The 20,794-nt window shown below is 38.9% G+C and overlaps 1 protein-coding gene across 1 annotated transcript; it reads right to left on the minus strand.

Annotated features, from left to right (window-relative positions):
* Positions 1-14,333: 14,333 nt before the first annotated feature.
* Positions 14,334-17,691, minus strand: LOC134076453 (ribonuclease inhibitor-like). Its single transcript, XM_062531525.1, has 6 exons — positions 17,524-17,691; positions 16,931-17,104; positions 16,381-16,554; positions 15,379-15,552; positions 14,834-14,951; positions 14,334-14,342 (listed from the first exon to the last, which is right to left on the minus strand). Exons 1-6 carry the CDS (start codon positions 17,622-17,624, stop codon positions 14,334-14,336), a joined length of 750 nt encoding a protein of 249 aa, XP_062387509.1. The 5' UTR covers positions 17,625-17,691.
* Between the last annotated feature and the right edge of the window lie 3,103 nt (positions 17,692-20,794).

A 20,794-nucleotide genomic window follows, 5' to 3' on the forward strand; every position in this document is an offset into this window, starting at 1 on the left:
ATTTGCCTTCAACAGGCTGACTGGCGAGTTGATTACAAACCCCACCACCTGTGACATATGCAATAGGAATATATAGGAATATAGTCAATGGGGACAATTATTTACTGTTTTTGAGGTATGATTGTAAAATCTGGACAGTCAGTTAGATCTTATATGTGTAGGGCATTACTGAAAGTAAAATTAAGAAAAAGAACAACATAGAAAATTAGCTATTACAATAGCTATGTAGAATAGTGTGATACAATGGCTTCTCTATGTAAAAATCGGCACACTTAGAATATAGCAGAGAATTGCAGAGGCAATGTTGAGTATTGTATTGTGATACACATTTAAATGTAAATAACAGACCTGGGACAATGTCCCCATATCATCTCTGTTTGGAATTTATTGGAAATTAGATGATTGGACAAAGAAATGTGTCAAAAAAAGAGAAAATCCCCAAAATCTGACTCCGTAGTTGCCTAGCGGTCACAATTGTGACCGTCTTCATGTTCACTCATGCTATGAGAACGCTGAACAAAGTTCACATATTTCATTTGCATCCCTCCATACTAGACACCTTAAAGATTATGTGTACCCAAACTCTTTGCCCTATTTTTACATAAACATACTTTTCTAAGCTTTAGTTTGGGAGCTTGTGGGTGGAAATTTTCTGTTCAGGGTGCAACCAAAACATAAGCAGCTCTGACCATGTGACAAATTACACTACACATTTGGCACTTCACATATTTAACTGAGACCCTTTCAGGTTTCCATTTTTGGGGAAAATGTATTGATACTTCATACAATGACATCTGTAAAGGCACAGAAGCAAAAAAAAAAAATCGGTCACAATTGTGACCGTTGGGATTAAATGGGTTAAGTTAGCTAATCAACCTGGTTAGCATTGTTAGTTTAAGTTAGCATTGCTACCATAGTTAGCATTGCTAGCATAGTTAGCATTTTTAGCATAACTGCTAGAAATCATTAGCTAAGTTAACTAATCAACCTGGTTAGCACTGTGAGCATAGTTAGCATAGTTAACATTTTTACCATTACTGCATGAAATCAGTAGCTAAGTTAACCAATCAAACTGGTTATCATTGTTACCATTAGGGGTGTCACGATACCAAAAAATCAGTAGTCGGTGCCAATACCAGTAAAATTACACGATTCTCGATGCCAAATTCGATACTATCGTTAAAAAAAAGGATTTTCTAAAATCCCATGTACTTAATGAATTTCTTTATTGAAATATTTGCAGAATACTGAAATATAATTTCTATAACATACAGAGCATAACAGAATACAGTATCCAATTGCGAGCATATCACATAGGCTTACACATAATTAATTAAATCACTTTTCTAATGGATTGTATAAAAACAACTTGCATCGCCTTTTTATCGCTCTGCTTTCATATAATGTGAATGATTTTTTTTTACAAGATGTAAAGTCTTTATTTGAAACACACACACATTCTGTAACTATTTATACATTCTTTATGAAATTTCTGATCTTCATTAGCAGCAAACTTTATGCAGATTATAGCCTACTATTCATATTACAACTCCACCTCTTAAATTCAGCTGTCTGGTTGAAGCCTCAACATTTTGTAAACAAAGTAGCAGGCTACCCAGCAAACAATTAACGTTCTGCTAACTTTCACTAACGTTAGCTTTTGGTTCCCCTATGGTTCGTTTTTCAGCAACCTACTAATAACGTTTAGAGAACGTTATCTCCAGGTTGTCAAAACAAATAACGTTCCCCTAACGTTTTTACAACTAAAGAAAAAAACGTTATATTCTGGTTGAATCCCAGCAAGCAAATAACGTTAGCCGCTGGTTCTCCTGTGGTTAGTTTATCAGTAACCTTCTAATACCCTGGAGAGAACGTTAGCTCCAGGTTATCAAAGTTTCCCGAACGTTATTACAACTAAAGAAAAAAACGTTATATTCTGGTTGCATTTCTCTTTTCACACAACGTTGCTACTTAGTTGTTTTTAGGTATCTTATTTGTATAACCATATCGGTATTCTCTGATTATGTGCGTGGGGTTGATTGATGAAAATCGCCCCAGAGTTTCTATGAGTTTCCAATTGAACACGGCCAGCAGCCACACTGCAAAGTCGGAATAATTTGTTGCAAAATCGACATATAGCCCTATTCTATTCTTCCCCCTTCTGTTGGATTGATATTCGGCCGACCAAAGCCAGCCCGTCAGCTAAAGGGACCAGCGCGAGAAGCTAGGTTGAGAAACTTTCATCTCCGTGAGTTCTTGTTGGTGTTTTAGCAGACTCAACCTCGCTAACTTTAAGACATTTGGATAACACAGAGATAAAGTTACTCACGTAGGCTGGCTGTATGGTATCGATCACATTCTTCACATCGTTCTCCATGCACTTGTTCCATTAAGTCCAACAGGCTTTTAAAAAACACTGTAGCCTACAGGGTAAACCGGAAGAGCTAGCTAGCCATAGTCCCAGGCAGGCACACAACGATTTCATGCTAACTAATCTGACGAATAGCTTTGGATTAATCCATAATCGATTAGAGTGGCACCTGAAATGCATTCATGTTTTTAAAGCTTTATTTGTTATGAAAATATGATGATGAGGACTCCAATGAATTATTTCTCAAACGTTGAGACTGCATCTTAAACAGCACAATGTTCCCGGGGGAGAATTGTTTTATATTAACACGTATATAGTCCAAGTTATAGCCTATGTTACTGTGCTGTTCACTCAGCCTATCCCACAATTCCCAGTCCCAATTTAAAACAAAATAAACCAAAATCCATCATAATTCTGAACCGAGGACTTTTAATGGCATACGATGCAATAAAAACAGCCAGTTTTGAATGTTGAAACAGTGTGTTAGGCTAGCGCCTGCTCTGCTTATGTTTTGATCTGACTAATCGTTTATTATAGGAAAATACACCGTAGACAAGAAAGTATTAGACCTAACCGCATTTAAATACTTAGCTGACAATTTGACATGTTAACGGGTCGTATTCGTCGCAGTTCAGCAAGCAGCTAAGGGTAAGTGAAGATTCATATACTAGTCATTGCCTTAGCCATCAGGGACGTTCGCTCTCCCAGGTTACAGACAGGCTGTCGTCGCAGACGGCGAGTGTGCAGCGAGCCATGCAAGGATGTCACGATAATTCTACATATTTTTTCCCCCTTTACACTTTGTTGCTGGGAGGTTAGGGGAACGTTAATGCAACCAAATATAGTAAAGTTCCCTAAAGGGTAGGAGAACGTTCTGCTAACCAAAATAAACAACCAGAAAAAAACGTAGTATTTTCGTCAAGAAAACTTTCCTGGGGAACCTTGTGGCAACTTTCGCAACTTTCAGGCAACGTTTTCCTAACCAGGAAAAAAACGTTCTAAAAACGTTCTCCTAACCAGAAATTGTTAGCTGGGTAAGCTTATCAGAGTGTTCAGTTTCCCCACATGTGTTTAAGTTTCAAGGTAAGCTACTTTTTCTCCTTGGGACAGAACCTTTTAAGTCTTGGAGTTGAAAAACATTGGTATTGAGATGGTCAGTCAACTTGAATGCAAGAGTTTTAATGTCTGCAGCATAGACTAGCTAATGATGCTAACCGGATTTTAAACAGCAATTTAGCTAGTCGTCTTCTGTGCGTCATTGCGTTCACGATTGTGAATGTTTTATTTGGATTAAATGTGCATGTCGTGGGCGGGTGTCCATTGAGCACGTACGAGAGCGGGCCAAGGAGAACAAGGTAACTTTACTTTACTTTTACTGTTTGGTAAAGTTGCACGTATAATCTACAAAAGTTGCGGAAGAACTATGCTTCCACCCGGGCAGCGTCAGGTGCATCAGTACGACCACGCTTCCAGGAATGATCTGGTTGGTTTTCATGGAGACAGACGCTATGTGCACGGAGGGGCTGAGTGTGTGTGCATATGTGTGTGCATGAGAGACAGACGCGTGAGTGACAGAGAGGGAGAGCAGGGAAAGGAAATTCAGCTTAACGAATGTTGCGTGTTTTTCAATACCGTTAAAAAATAGATAAATAAATAATAAAAAAGTAACGAAACAATATGTGGCGGCCGGTGCTGAATCTGTGGCGCATCGCCACAAAGTAGTCTAGCCTATGTGTGGGAAACACTGTAGCCTATTGCCCCCATCAGTTCCGGAAGAGTCGCAGCACCGATGCTTATGCTGGCGTCGGTGCTTACGGTGCTTCAAAAAAATAGGCATCGCCGGTGTTTTTTCATTTTAGAATCGAGAGGTATCGCAAGTATCGGTTCTCGTGACATCCCTAGTTACCATAGTTAACATTTTAACATGAATAGTAATCATTAGTTAAGTTAGAACTGGGAATGTTTCAGCTTTAAACTGTCTACCTTCACACTATCAACTCTCTGTAAACTTAGTAACCATATCTACATTATCTATCTATTTTTGCATTTCATGCACTGGTAATTCCTTGGAATTGCATTTCTAGTTATTATTCTTCTTCTAACGCAGCCAATTCAGCTTCAACCTCTTAACGTAGAAACACCATTCAAATTTTGTCGCGTAGGTCTTACTTACACGATGTGGGCTTTGTATTTTTCAACTTTGTAACTTTTATACTTTTTAAACTATTAGTTAAAAACTATTACAATTTCCCCCATAGACTTAACATTGCTCATTATGACATCACGGCAGCAATTAGAATCTTACTCCAGCTGGTCAGCCACCTGGGCACCAACTGTCAGTTTCTCTCAGGCTAGAGCATACAATCTCATACAAGTGCATACAATCTCTCTGAAGACTACATATTCTGTTCCCCTGTATCCTCTGCGCACAACAGTATCAAAATAAGTCCTCCTAATTCCATCCAACTTTATATCCATTCATCTTCTTCAAACCATTCACTCATCCACCCATTCTAAACAGTCTGCCTATCAACATCAATTAGACGCTCTACATTCAACTTTTAAACATTCTACTCTGTCTCAGGCTGGCTCTCTTAAGACTAGCCAGTTAAATTGATTACACCTGTATCTGTATCCTCCACTACTCTCAGTAGAGAGCTGTGTCTCTCCATTCTACAAGAATATAAGGCACATTCCATCCAACTTTCTATCCATTCATCTTCTTCAGACCATTCACTCATCCACCCATTAAACTGTCTATCAACATCTATTAAACAATCTGTCTATCAACATCCATTAAACTCTCTGTCTATTAACATTAATTAGACTATCTACATTCAACTTTTAAATTATTTACTCTGTCTCGGGCTTTAAGAGTATTCTGGCTCTCTTAAGACTAGCCAGTTAAATTGATTACACCTGTGTCAACTACTCTCAGAGAGCTGTATCAGTGTCTCTCTTAACAAGAATATAAGGCACATTCCATCCAACCTTCTATCCATTCATCTTCTTCAGACCATTCACTCATCCACCCATTAAACTGTCAATCAATATCTATTAAACAATCTGCCTATCAACATCCATTAAACATTCTATCTATCAACATTAATTAGACTATCTACATACAACTTTTAAAGTATTTACTGTGGGTCCCTCTCAAGCAGCGTTTATATGTCCTCCCTCGCTCCTCGATCCTCAATGATCTACATAAAGAAAGATAGAAGAAGGGCTAGACTATCCCATTGTTGCCGCTCCATCATTCTTTATGTAGCCTAGATCAGTGAGGAGCGAGAGAGGACGCGTAAACGCTATGAGAGGCACCTTCTGTCTCAGGCTTTAAGCATACAATCTCATTAAGACTACAGATCCTGTTTCACTACTTCCTCTGTCCACAACTGTTTCAAAATAAAGGTCCTCACTGCAATAATACACTATTAAATCATTTAACCATTGAAACTACTCAACTATTGAACTGTTCAACCATTCCAACTGTCAGTTATCATCCACTATGCCTCCAGTCAACTACATGAAACCTCCATGTACCTAGCAACCAACATAGCAACCATTAAAATTAAGTGTTTATGACCGTTTCCATAGCAACCAACATGATTATACTGCAGTAACTTCTTGTTTCCTGATAGTGGCCACCATGGATACCCAAGCAACAAATGTTTCAAAATAAAAGTCCTCACTAGCAAGTTAGCTAGTTAGCATGGTTAGCATAGTTAGCATTGTTAGCATAGTTAGCATTTTTAGCATAACTGCAAAAAAATCATCAACTAAGTTAGCTAATCAACCTGGTTAGCATTGTTAGCATTTTTAGCATTACTGCCAGAAATCATCGGTTAAGTTAGCTAATCAACCTGGTTAGCATTGCTAGCATAATAAGCATTTTTAGTGTAACTGCTAGAAATCATTAGCTAAGTTAGCTAATCAACATTTTAACATGAATAGAAATCATTAGTTAAGTTAGAACTGGAACGTTTCATCTTTAAACTGTCTACCTTCACACTATCAACTCTCTGTAAACTATGCAACCACCATATTTACCCTAGCTACATCTTAGTAACCATATCTACATTATCTATCTATTTTTGCATTTTCATGCACTGGTAATTCCTTGGAATTGCATTTCTAGTTATTATTCTTCTTCTAACGCACGCAATTCAGCTTCAACCGTTTAACGTAGAAACTTCATTCAAACGTTGTTGCGTAGGTCTTGCTTATGCCATGCCTGCTTTGTATTTTTCAACTTTGTAACTTTTATACTTTTTAAACTATGAGTTAAAAACTATTACAATTTCCCCCATAGACTTAACATTGCTCATTATGACATCACGGCAGCAATTAGAATCTTACGCCAGGTGGCCGGCCACCTGGGCACCAACTGTCAGTTTCTCTGGCTTTAAGCATACAGTCTCTCAGAAGACTACACATATCCTGTTAAACTGTTTCCTCTGTCCACAACTGTTTCAAAATAAAAGTCCTCAATGCAATAATACACTATTAAATCATTTAACCATTGAAACTACTCAACTATTGAACTCTTCAACCATTCCAACTGTCAGTTATCATCCACTATGCCTCCAGTCAACTACATGAAACCTCCATGTACCTAGCAACCAACATAGCAACCATTAAAATTAAGTGTTTATGACCGTTTCCATAGCAACCAACATGATTATACTGCAGTAACTTCTTGTTTCTTGATAGTGGCCACCATGGATACCCTAGCAACAAATGTTTCAAAATAAAAGTCCTCACTAACAAGTTAGCTAGTTAGCATGGTTAGCATAGTTAGCATTGTTAGCATAGGTAGCATTTTTAGCATAACTGCAAAAAATCATCAACTAAGTTAGCTAATCAACATGGTTAGCATTATTAGCAAATTTATTATTGTTAGCATAGTTAGCATTTTTAGCATTACTGCTAGAAATCATTGGTTAAGTTAGCTAATCAACCTGGTTAGCATTGTTAATAAAGTTAGCATTGCTAACATAATTAGCATTTTTAGCGTAGCTGCTAGAAATCATTACCTAAGTTAGCTAATCAACATTTTAACATGAATATAAATCATTAGTTAAGTTAGAGCTGGAATGTTTCATCTTTAAACTGTCTACCTTCACACTATCAACTCTCTGTAAACTATGCAACCACCATGTTTACCCTAGCTACACCTTAGTAACCATATCTACATTATCTATCTATTTTTGCATTTTCATGCACTGGTAATTCCTTGGAATTGCATTTCTAGTTTTCTTTATTATTATTCCGCTGACAGCTTTTTCTAACCGCAATTTCTCTTCAACCGTTTAACTTAGAAACTTCATTCAAACTTTGTAACGTAGGTATTCTAATGGATCGGGTTGCTATGACTTTTCAACTTTGTAACTTTTATACTTTTTGAACTATAAATTAAAAACTATTAAAAATTTCCCCATAGACTTAACATTGGCCTCTATGACATCACAATCGGGTCGTTGAGCAATTAGAATCTTATGCCAGGTGGCCAGCCCCACCTGCAGCAGCCCTCTCTCTCTCAGGCTTTAAGCATACAATCTCTCTGTGAAGACTACATATCCTGTTAACTGTTTCCTCTGTCCACAACTGTTTCAAAATAAAAGTCCTCACTGCAATAATACACTATTAAATCATTTAACCACTGAAACTACTCAACTATTTAACTGTTCAACCATTCCAACTGTCATTTATCATCAACTATGCCTCCAGTCAACTAAATGAATCCTCCATGTACCTAGCAACCAACATAGCAACCATTAAAATTAAGCGTTTTTGACAGTTTCCATAGCAACCAACATGATTATACTTCAGTAACTTCTTTATTCTTGATAGTGGGCACCATGGATACCCTAGCAACTACTGTTTCAAAATAAAAGTCCTCACTAGCAAGTTAGCATTGTTAGCATGGTTAGCACAGTTAGCATTGTTAACATAGTTAGCATTTTTAGCATAACTGCTAAAAATGATTAGCTAAGTTAGCTCATCAATCTGGTTAGCATTGTTAGCATTGTTAACATAGTTAGCATTTTTAGCACAACTGCTAAAATGATTAGCTAAGTTAGCTAATCAACGTGGTTAGCATAGTTAACATAGTTAGCAATGTTAGCATAGTTAGCATTTTTTAGCATTACTGCTAGAAATCATCAGCTAAGTTAACTTATCAACCTGGTTAGCATTGTTAGCATAGTTAACATTTTAGAATACCTGTTAGAAATTATTAGTTAAGTTAGAACAGGAATGTTTAAGCTTTAAAATGTCTACCTTAACACTATCAACTCTCTTTAAACTATGCAACCACCATGTTTACCCTAGCTACACCTTAGTAGCCATATCTACATTTTTTTGCATTTTCATGCACTGGTAATTCCTTGGAATTGCATTTCTAGTTATTATTATTATTACTATTACTCTTTGCCCATCTATGCTTTTATCTGCTATAATTACTGTTTGGTTTTTGTTTATGTAAAGCACATTGAATGACCTCTGTGTATGAAATGTGCTATATAAATAAACTTGACTTGACTTGACTAGGTCGAGGTAAGTGTGTGTGTATTTTTTTCTTTTGTAAAACCGGCTGATTTATGTTGTTCTGTCAGAGTATACTGTCCGTTTAAGCTAATATCAATTATCCAAAACATCTTGCCGACTGCAGTTTTAAAAGTAATCCCTGAAATGTGAATGAGTGTTATGTGTGTTTTGTGTGTAAATGTCTGTGTGTGTGAGAGAGAGAGAGAGAGAGAGAGATGAAGAAGAAAAGGTAGAGAGATAAGAAGTGTTTAGAGTAATGTTAACCGATTTCTTGTAAAATAAATATCAATGGGTGTCCTTTAAAATCCACTGTGGAATTCACTTTATAGCAACTCAGTATTTGGTCTTGTGATACTCACTTTAGTTCCTCCAGTTTACAGTTGGGATCCTCCAGAAGAGAAGAAAGATGCTTCACTCCTGAGTCTGTTGCATTATTCCCCTTCAGCCCCAGCTGTCTCATGTGTGAGGGGTTTGAGCTCAGTGCTGATGCAAGAGCTGTGAATCCTTCCTCTCCAATGCTGCAGTTATTCAGGCTGTAAAGAGAAGTAGGAGAAATACGTCATCGTAATTTCCATAACAATCAAATAGTACTGTCATTATCTATCGAATACAGTTGTGTGGACAAATTATATGTGCACTGGGATGCGGATGAGAGAGAAAATATTTTTACTCATGACTTACTGTAACACTATGCGAATGAGTGTTATGTTGTGTGTGTGTGTGTGTGTGTGTGTGTGTGTGTGCGTGTGTGTGTGTGTGTAAGAAACAAAGAGAGAGTGAGTGAGATATATGAAGAAGAAAAGGCAAAGAGATAAGACGTGTTTAAAGTAATGTTAACCAATTTCATGTGAATGAGTGATTTTGTGTAGTTTTAAAATTCACTGTCAAATTCACTGATAGTAACTCAGCATTCGGTCTTGTGATACTCACTTTAGTACCTCCAGTTTACAGTTGGGATCCTCCAGAAGAGAAGAAAGATGCTTCACTCCTGAGTCTGTTGCTTTACTCTCGGTCAGCCACAGCTCTCTCATGTGTGAGGGGTTTGATCTCAGTGCTGATGCAAGAGCTGTGAATCCTTCCTCACCAATGCTGCAGTTATCAAGGCTGTGAAGACAAGTAGAAGAAATCCTTCATCGTAATTTCCATAACAATCAAATAGTACTGTCATTATCTGTTGAATACATTGGGGTTTGATCTCAGTGCTGATGCAAGAGCTGTGAAGCCTTCCTCTCCAATGCTGCAGTTCCTCAGGCTGTAAAGAGAAGTAGGATGAATACTTCATCTTAATTTCCATAACAATAAAATAGTATTACAATTATCTATTGAATACGGTTGTGCAGGCAAATAATATGTGCACATGGATGCAGATGAGAGAGGGGACTTGGCCAACATTTTGAATGTTTACAACTCTCATGCCCCTCCCCCAACACCACGAGCACCCTCCTATCGAGTTTGTGCTCGTTAGTGACTGGGTACGAACTGTGATTGACAGTCAGATCTCACACAGCCCTGCGCTCATTGGACCAGAAGAAACGGAAGCGGTGGATTTTTTCAAAACAAATAACAGGCTCTAGGTGGAGGTAAGTGTGTGTGTATTTTTCTTTTGTAAAACCGGCTGATTTATGTTGTTCTGTCAGAGTATACTGTCCGTTTAAGCTAATATTAATTATCCAAAACATCTTGCCGACTGCAGTTTTAAAAGTAATCCCTGAAATGTGAATGAGTGTTATGTGTGTTTTGTGTGTAAATGTCTGTGTGTGAGAGAGAGAGAGAGAGAGAGAGAGAGAGAGAGAGAGAGATGAAGAAGAAAAGGTAGAGAGATAAGAAGTGTTTAGAGTAATGTTAACCGATTTCTTGTAAAATAAATATCAATGGGTGTCCTTTAAAATCCACTGTGGAATTCACTTTATAGCAACTCAGTATTTGGTCTTGTGATACTCACTTTAGTTCCTCCAGTTTACAGTTGGGATCCTCCAGAAGAGAAGAAAGATGCTTCACTCCTGAGTCTGTTGCTTTACTCCCCTCCAGCCCCAGCTCTCTCATGTGTGAGGGGTTTGATCTCAGTGCTGATGCAAGAGCTGTGAATCCTTCCTCTCCAATGTTGCAGTTCTTCAGGCTGTAAATAGAAGTAGGAGAAATACTTCATCGTAATTTCCATAACAATCAAATAGTACTGTAATTATCTATTGAATACGGTTGTGTGGACAAATTATATGTGCACTGGGATGCGGATGAGAGAGAAAATATTTTTACTCATGACTTACTGTAACACTAACCCTTTACATGTGAATGAGTGTCATGTCTTGTTATGTGTGTGTGTGTGTGTGTGTGAGTGAGAGAGAGAGAGAGATAAGAAAAGGCAGAGAGATAAGTGTTTAGAGTAATGTTAACCGATGTCTTGTGAATGATTATCAATGGATGTCCTTGTGTGTTTTAAAATCCACTGTGAAATTCACTGCAGCAACTCAGTATTTGGTCTAGTGATACTCACCGTAGTTCCTCCAGTTTACAGTTGGGATCCTCCAGAAAAGAAGAAAGATGCTTCACTCCTGAGTCTGTTGCATCACTCTCCTCCAGATACAGCTCTCTCATGTGTGAGGGGTTTGATCTCAGTGCTGAAGCAAGAGCTGTGAATCCTTCCTCACCAATGCTGCAGTTATCCAGGCTGTATAGAGAAGTAGAAGAAATACTTCATCGTAATTTCCATAACAATCAAATAGTACTGTAATTATCTATTGAACACAGTTGTGTGGACAAATTATATGTGCACTGGGATGCGGATGAGAGAGAAAATATTTTTACTCATGACTTACTGTAACACTAACCCTTTACATGTGAATGAGTGTAATGTCTTGTTATGTGTGTGTGTGTGTGCGCGCGCGTGTGTGCGTGCGTGCGTGCGTGCGCGTGTGTGTGAGTGAGTGAGTGAATGATGTCAAGAAGAAAAAGCAGATAAAAAGTGTTTGAAGCAATGTCAACCGATTTCAAGTGATCAAGTAAAAACAAGGGTGTTTTTGTGTTAAGTTTTAAAATTCACTGTCAAATTCAATGATATAACTCAGTATTTGGTCTTGTGATACTCACTTTAGATTCTCCAGTGTACAGTTGGGATCCTCCAGAAAAGAAGAAAGATGCTTCACTCCTGAGTCTCCTGCTTCACTCCCGGTCAGCCCCAGCACTCTCATGTGTGAGGGGTTTGATCTCAGTGCTGATGCAAGAGCTGTGAAACCTTCCTCTCCAATGCTGCAGTTATCCAGGCTGTAAAGAGAAGTAGGAGAAATACTTCATCTTAATTTCCATAACAATCAAATAGTACTGTCATTATCTATCGAATACAGTTGTGTGGACAAATTATATGTGCACTGGGATGCGGATGAGAGAGAAAATATTTTTACTCATGACTTACTGTAACACTAACCCTTTACATGCGAATGAGTGTTATGTCGTGTGTGTGTGTGTGTGTGTGTGTGTGTGTGTGTGTGTGTGTGTGTGTGTGTGTGTGTGTGTGTGTGTGAGTGAAAGAAACAGAGAGAGTGAGTGAGATATATGAAGAAGAAAAGGCAAAGAGATAAGACGTGTTTAAAGTAATGTTAACCAATTTCATGTGAACGAGTGATTTTGTGTAGTTTTAAAATTCACTGTCAAATTCACTGATAGTAACTCAGCATTCGGTCTTGTGATACTCACTTTAGTACCTCCAGTTTACAGTTGGGATCCTCCAGAAGAGAAGAAAGATGCTTCACTCCTGAGTCTGTTGCTTTACTCTCGGTCAGCCACAGCTCTCTCATGTGTGAGGGGTTTGATCTCAGTGCTGATGCAAGAGCTGTGAATCCTTCCTCACCAATGCTGCAGTTATCAAGGCTGTGAAGACAAGTAGAAGAAATCCTTCATCGTAATTTCCATAACAATCAAATAGTACTGTCATTATCTGTTGAATACATTGGGGTTTGATCTCAGTGCTGATGCAAGAGCTGTGAAGCCTTCCTCTCCAATGCTGCAGTTCCTCAGGCTGTAAAGAGAAGTAGGATGAATACTTCATCTTAATTTCCATAACAATAAAATAGTATTGCAATTATCTATTGAATACGGTTATGCAGGCAAATAATATGTGCACATGGATGCAGATGAGGGAGGGGACTTGGCCAACATTTTGAATGTTTACAACTCTCATGCCCCTCCCCCAACACCACGAGCACCCTCCTATCGAGTTTGTGCTCGTTAGTGACTGGGTACGAACTGTGATTGACAGTAAGATCTCACACAGCCCTGCGCTCATTGGACCAGAAGAAACGGAAGCGGTGAATTTTTTCAAAACAAATAACAGGCTCTAGGTCGAGGTAAGTGTGTGTGTATTTTTCTTTTGTAAAACCGGCTGATTTATGTTGTTCTGTCAGAGTATACTGTCCGTTTAAGCTAATATTAATTATCCAAAACATCTTGCCGACTGCAGTTTTAAAAGTAATCCCTGAAATGTGAATGAGTGTTATGTGTGTTTTGTGTGTAAATGTCTGTGTGTGAGAGAGAGAGAGAGAGAGAGAGAGAGAGAGAGAGAGAGATGAAGAAGAAAAGGTAGAGAGATAAGAAGTGTTTAGAGTAATGTTAACCGATTTCTTGTAAAATAAATATCAATGGGTGTCCTTTAAAATCCACTGTGGAATTCACTTTATAGCAACTCAGTATTTGGTCTTGTGATACTCACTTTAGTTCCTCCAGTTTACAGTTGGGATCCTCCAGAAGAGAAGAAAGATGCTTCACTCCTGAGTCTGTTGCTTTACTCCCCTCCAGCCCCAGCTCTCTCATGTGTGAGGGGTTTGATGTCAGTGCTGATGCAAGAGCTGTGAATCCTTCCTCTCCAATGTTGCAGTTCTTCAGGCTGTAAATAGAAGTAGGAGAAATACTTCATCTTCATTTCCATAACAATCAAATAGTACTGTAATTATCTATTGAATACAGTTGTGTGGACAAATTATATGTGCACTGGGATGCGGATGAGAGAGAAAATATTTTTACTCATGACTTACTGTAACACTAACCCTTTAAATGCGAATGAATGTCATGTCTTGTTATGTGTGTGTGTGTGTGTGTGTGTGAGTGAGAGAGAGAGAGATAAGAAAAGGCAGAGAGATAAGTGTTTAGAGTAATGTTAACCGATGTCTTGTGAATGATTATCAATGGATGTCCTTGTGTGTTTTAAAATCCACTGTGAAATTCACTGCAGCAACTCAGTATTTGGTCTAGTGATACTCACCGTAGTTTCTCCAGTTTACAGTTGGGATCCTCCAGAAAAGAAGAAAGATGCTTCACTCCTGAGTCTGTTGCATCACTCTCCTCCAGATACAGCTCTCTCATGTGTGAGGGGTTTGATCTCAGTGCTGAAGCAAGAGCTGTGAATCCTTCCTCACCAATGCTGCAGTTATCCAGGCTGTAAAGAGAAGTAGAAGAAATACTTCATTGTAATTTCCATAACAATCAAATAGTACTGTAATTATCTATTGAATACAGTTGTGTGGACAAATTATATGTGCACTGGGATGCGGATGAGAGAGAAAATATTTTTACTCATGACTTACTGTAACACTAACCCTTTACATGTGAATGAGTGTAATGTCTTGTTATGTGTGTGTGTGTGTGTGTGTGTGTATGTGTGCGCGCGCGTGTGTGCGTGCGTGCGTTCGTGCGCGTGTGTGTGAGTGAGTGAGTGAATGATGTCAAGAAGAAAAAGCAGATAAAAAGTGTTTGAAGCAATGTCAACCGATTTCAAGTGATCAAGTAAAAACAAGGGTGTTTTTGTGTTAAGTTTTAAAATTCACTGTCAAATTCAATGATATAACTCAGTATTTGGTCTTGTGATACTCACTTTAGATTCTCCAGTGTACAGTTGGGATCCTCCAGAAAAGAAGAAAGATGCTTCACTCCTGAGTCTCCTGCTTCACTCCCGGTCAGCCCCAGCACTCTCATGTGTGAGGGGTTTGATTTCAGTGCTGATGCAAGAGCTGTGAAACCTTCCTCTCCAATGCTGCAGTTATTCAGGCTGTAAAGAGAAGTAGGAGAAATACTTCATCGTAATTTCCATAACAATCAAATAGTACTGTCATTATCTATCGAATACAGTTGTGTGGACAAATTATATGTGCACTGGGATGCGGATGAGAGAGAACATATTTTTACTCATGACTTACTGTAACACTAACCCTTAACATGCGAATGAGTGTTATGTTGTGTGTGTGTGTGTGTGTGTGTGTGTGTGTGTGTGTGTGTGTGTGTGTGTGTGTGTGTGTGTGTGTGTGAAAGAAACAAAGAGAGAGTGAGTGAGATATATGAAGAAGAAAAGGCAAAGAGATAAGACGTGTTTAAAGTAATGTTAACCAATTTCATGTGAATGAGTGATTTTGTGTAGTTTTAAAATTCACTGTCAAATTCACTGATAGTAACTCAGCATTCGGTCTTGTGATACTCACTTTAGTACCTCCAGTTTACAGTTGGGATCCTCCAGAAGAGAAGAAAGATGCTTCACTCCTGAGTCTGTTGCTTTACTCTCGGTCAGCCACAGCTCTCTCATGTGTGAGGGGTTTGATCTCAGTGCTGATGCAAGAGCTGTGAATCCTTCCTCACCAATGCTGCAGTTATCAAGGCTGTGAAGACAAGTAGAAGAAATCCTTCATCGTAATTTCCATAACAATCAAATAGTACTGTCATTATCTGTTGAATACATTGGGGTTTGATCTCAGTGCTGATGCAAGAGCTGTAAAGCCTTCCTCTCCAATGCTGCAGTTCCTCAGGCTGTAAAGAGAAGTAGGATGAATACTTCATCTTAATTTCCATAACAATAAAATAGTATTGCAATTATCTATTGAATACGGTTGTGCAGGCAAATAATATGTGCACATGGATGCAGATGAGAGAGGGGACTTGGCCAACATTTTGAATGTTTACAACTCTCATGCCCCTCCCCCAACACCACGAGCACCCTCCTATCGAGTTTGTGCTCGTTAGTGATTGGGTACGAACTGTGATTGACAGTCAGATCTCACACAGCCCTGCGCTCATTGGACCAGAAGAAACGGAAGCGGTGGATTTTTTCAAAACAAATAACAGGCTCTAGGTGGAGGTAAGTGTGTGTGTATTTTTCTTTTGTAAAACCGGCTGATTTATGTTGTTCTGTCAAAGTATACTGTCCGTTTAAGCTAATATTAATTATCATCTTGCCGACTGCAGTTTTAAAAGTAATCCCTGAAATGTGAATGAGTGTTATGTGTGTTTTGTATGTAAATGTCTGTGTGAGAGAGAGAGAGAGAGAGAGAGAGAGAGAGAGAGAGATGAAGAAGAAAAGGTAGAGAGATAAGAAGTGTTTAGAGTAATGTTAACTGATTTCTTGTAAAATAAATATCAATGGGTGTCCTTTAAAATCCACTGTGGAATTCACTTCATAGCAACTCAGTATTTGGTCTTGTGATACTCACTTTAGTTCCTCCAGTTTACAGTTGGGATCCTCCAGAAGAGAAGAAAGATGCTTCACTCCTGAGTCTGTTGCTTTACTCCCCTCCAGCCCCAGCTCTCTCATGTGTGAGGGGTTTGATCTCAGTGCTGATGCAAGAGCTGTGAATCCTTCCTCTCCAATGTTGCAGTTCTTCAGGCTGTAAATAGAAGTAGGAGAAATACTTCATCGTAATTTCCATAACAATCAAATAGTACTGTAATTATCTATTGAATACGGTTGTGTGGACAAATATGTGCACTGGGATGCGGATGAGAGAGAAAATATTTTTACTCATGACTTACTGTAACACTAACCCTTTACATGCGAATGAGTGTCATGTCTTGTTATGTGTGTGTGTGTGTGTGTGTGTGTGAGTGAGAGAGAGAGAGAGATAAGAAAAGGCAGAGAGATAAGTGTTTAGAGTAATGTTAACCGATGTCTTGTGAATGATTATCAATGGATGTCCTTGTGTGTTTTAAAATCCACTGTGAAATTCACTGCAGCAACTCAGTATTTGGTCTAGTGATACTCACCGTAGTTTCTCCAGTTTACAGTTGGGATCCTCCAGAAAAGAAGAAAGATGCTTCACTCCTGAGTCTGTTGCATCACTCTCCTCCAGATACAGCTCTCTCATGTGTGAGGGGTTTGATCTCAGTGCTGAAGCAAGAGCTGTGAATCCTTCCTCACCAATGCTGCAGTTATCCAGGCTGTATAGAGAAGTAGAAGAAATACTTCATCGTAATTTCCATAACAATCAAATAGTACTGTAATTATCTATTGAATACAGTTGTGTGGACAAATTATATGTGCACTGGGATGCGGATGAGAGAGAAAATATTTTTACTCATGACTTACTGTAACACTAACCCTTTACATGTGAATGAGTGTAATGTCTTGTTATGTGTGTGTGTGTGTGCGCGCGCGTGTGTGCGTGCGTGCGTGCGTGCGCGTGTGTGTGAGTGAGTGAGTGAATGATGTCAAGAAGAAAAAGCAGATAAAAAGTGTTTGAAGCAATGTCAACCGATTTCAAGTGATCAAGTAAAAACAAGGGTGTTTTTGTGTTAAGTTTTAAAATTCACTGTCAAATTCAATGATATAACTCAGTATTTGGTCTTGTGATACTCACTTTAGATTCTCCAGTGTACAGTTGGGATCCTCCAGAAAAGAAGAAAGATGCTTCACTCCTGAGTCTCCTGCTTCACTCCCGGTCAGCCCCAGCACTCTCATGTGTGAGGGGTTTGATCTCAGTGCTGATGCAAGAGCTGTGAAACCTTCCTCTCCAATGCTGCAGTTATCCAGGCTGTAAAGAGAAGTAGGAGAAATACTTCATCGTAAGTTCCATAACAATCAAATAGTACTGTCATTATCTATCGAATACAGTTGTGTGGACAAATTATATGTGCACTGGGATGCGGATGAGAGAGAAAATATTTTTACTCATGACTTACTGTAACACTAACCCTTTACATGCGAGTGAGTGTTATGTCGTGTGTGTGTGTGTGTGTGTGTGTGTGTGTGTGTGTGTGTGTGTGTGTGTGTGTGTGTGAGTGAAAGAAACAAAGAGAGAGTGAGTGAGATATATGAAGAAGAAAAGGCAAAGAGATAAGATGTGTTTAAAGTAATGTTAACCAATTTCATGTGAATGAGTGATTTTGTGTAGTTTTAAAATTCACTGTCAAATTCACTGATAGTAACTCAGCATTCGGTCTTGTGATACTCACTTTAGTACCTCCAGTTTACAGTTGGGATCCTCCAGAAGAGAAGAAAGATGCTTCACTCCTGAGTCTGTTGCTTTACTCTCGGTCAGCCACAGCTCTCTCATGTGTGAGGGGTTTGATCTCAGTGCTGATGCAAGAGCTGTGAATCCTTCCTCACCAATGCTGCAGTTATCAAGGCTGTGAAGACAAGTAGAAGAAATCCTTCATCGTAATATCCATAACAATCATATAGTACGTTCATTATCTGTTGAATACATTGGGGTTTGATCTCAGTGCTGATGCAAGAGCTGTGAAGCCTTCCTCTCCAATGCTGCAGTTCCTCAGGCTGTAAAGAGAAGTAGGATGAATACTTCATCTTAATTTCCATAACAATAAAATAGTATTGCAATTATCTATTGAATACGGTTGTGCAGGCAAATAATATGTGCACATGGATGCAGATGAGAGAGGGGACTTGGCCAACATTTTGAATGTTTACAACTCTCATGCCCCTCCCCCAACACCACGAGCACCCTCCTATCGAGTTTGTGCTCGTTAGTGACTGGGTACAAACTGTGATTGACAGTCAGATCTCACACAGCCCTGCGCTCATTGGACCAGAAGAAACGGGAGCGGTGGATTCTTTCAAAACAAATAACAGGCTCTAGGTGGAGGTAAGTGTGTGTGTATTTTTCTTTTGTAAAACCGGCTGATTTATGTTGTTCTGTCAGAGTATACTGTCCGTTTAAGCTAATATTAATTATCCAAAACATCTTGCCGACTGCAGTGTTAAAAGTAATCCCTCAAATGTGAATGAGTGTTATGTGTGTTTTGTGTGTAAATGTCTGTGTGAGAGAGAGAGAGAGAGAGAGAGAGAGATGAAGAAGAAAAGGTAGAGAGATAAGAAGTGTTTAGAGTAATGTTAACTGATTTCTTGTAAAATAAATATCAATGGGTGTCCTTTAAAATCCACTGTGGAATTCACTTCATAGCAACTCAGTATTTGGTCTTGTGATACTCACTTTAGTTCCTCCAGTTTACAGTTGGGATCCTCCAGAAGAGAAGAAAGATGCTTCACTCCTGAGTCTGTTGCTTTACTCCCCTCCAGCCCCAGCTCTCTCATGTGTGAGGGGTTTGATCTCAGTGCTGATGCAAGAGCTGTGAATCCTTCCTCTCCAATGTTGCAGTTCTTCAGGCTGTAAATAGAAGTAGGAGAAATACTTCATCTTCATTTCCATAACAATGAAATAGTACTGTAATTATCTATTGAATACAGTTGTGTGGACAAATTATATGTGCACTGGGATGCGGATGAGAGAGAAAATATTTTTACTCATGACTTACTGTAACACTAACCCTTTACATGCGAATGAATGTCATGTCTTGTTATGTGTGTGTGTGTGTGTGTGTGTGTGAGTGAGAGAGAGAGAGATAAGAAAAGGCAGAGAGATAAGTGTTTAGAGTAATGTTAACCGATGTCTTGTGAATGATTATCAATGGATGTCCTTGTGTGTTTTAAAATCCACTGTGAAATTCACTGCAGCAACTCAGTATTTGGTCTAGTGATACTCACCGTAGTTTCTCCAGTTTACAGTTGGGATCCTCCAGAGAAGAAGAAAGATGCTTCACTCCTGAGTCTGTTGCATCACTCTCCTCCAGATACAGCTCTCTCATGTGTGAGGGGTTTGATCTCAGTGCTGAAGCAAGAGCTGTGAATCCTTCCTCACCAATGCTGCAGTTATCCAGGCTGTAAAGAGAAGTAGAAGAAATACTTCATTGTAATTTCCATAACAATCAAATAGTACTGTAATTATCTATTGAATACAGTTGTGTGGACAAATTATATGTGCACTGGGATGCGGATGAGAGAGAAAATATTTTTACTCATGACTTACTGTAACACTAACCCTTTACATGTGAATGAGTGTAATGTCTTGTTATGTGTGTGTGTGTGTGTGTGTGTGTGTGTATGTGTGCGCGCGCGTGTGTGCGTGCGTGCATTCGTGCGCGTGTGTGTGAGTGAGTGAGTGAATGATGTCAAGAAGAAAAAGCAGATAAAAAGTGTTTGAAGCAATGTCAACCGATTTCAAGTGATCAAGTAAAAACAAGGGTGTTTTTGTGTTAAGTTTTAAAATTCACTGTCAAATTCAATGATATAACTCAGTATTTGGTCTTGTGATACTCACTTTAGATTCTCCAGTGTACGGTTGGGATCCTCCAGAAAAGAAGAAAGATGCTTCACTCCTGAGTCTCCTGCTTCACTCCCGGTCAGCCCCAGCACTCTCATGTGTGAGGGGTTTGATTTCAGTGCTGATGCAAGAGCTGTGAAACCTTCCTCTCCAATGCTGCAGTTATTCAGGCTGTAAAGAGAAGTAGGAGAAATACTTCATCGTAATTTCCATAACAATCAAATAGTACTGTCATTATCTATCGAATACAGTTGTGTGGACAAATTATATGTGCACTGGGATGCGGATGAGAGAGAACATATTTTTACTCATGACTTACTGTAACACTAACCCTTAACATGCGAATGAGTGTTATGTCGTGTGTGTGTGTGTGTGTGTGTGTGTGTGTGTGTGTGTGTGTGTGTGTGTGTGTGTGTGTGTGTGTGTGTGTGTGTGTGTGTGTGTGTGTGTGTGTGTGTGTGTGTGTGTGAAAGAAACAAAGAGAGAGTGAGTGAGATATATGAAGAAGAAA

This window comes from Sardina pilchardus, chromosome 1 (genome assembly GCF_963854185.1).
Source record: "Sardina pilchardus chromosome 1, fSarPil1.1, whole genome shotgun sequence".
Lineage (NCBI taxonomy): Eukaryota > Metazoa > Chordata > Actinopteri > Clupeiformes > Clupeidae > Sardina > Sardina pilchardus.

Bases quoted from the DNA above. Each gene is read 5' to 3' on its own strand.
- LOC134076453 (XM_062531525.1), bottom strand. From the start codon at position 17,624: ATGAGAGTGCTGGGGCTGACCGGGAGTGAAGCAGGAGACTCAGGAGTG. The intron at 17,105-17,523 runs GTGAGTATCACA...TTCTCTATACAG, and splicing joins TGTACACTGGAGAATCTAAA to CCTGGATAACTGCAGCATTG. The intron at 16,555-16,930 runs GTGAGTATCACT...TTCTATTTACAG, and splicing joins TGTAAACTGGAGAAACTACG to CCTGAAGAACTGCAACATTG.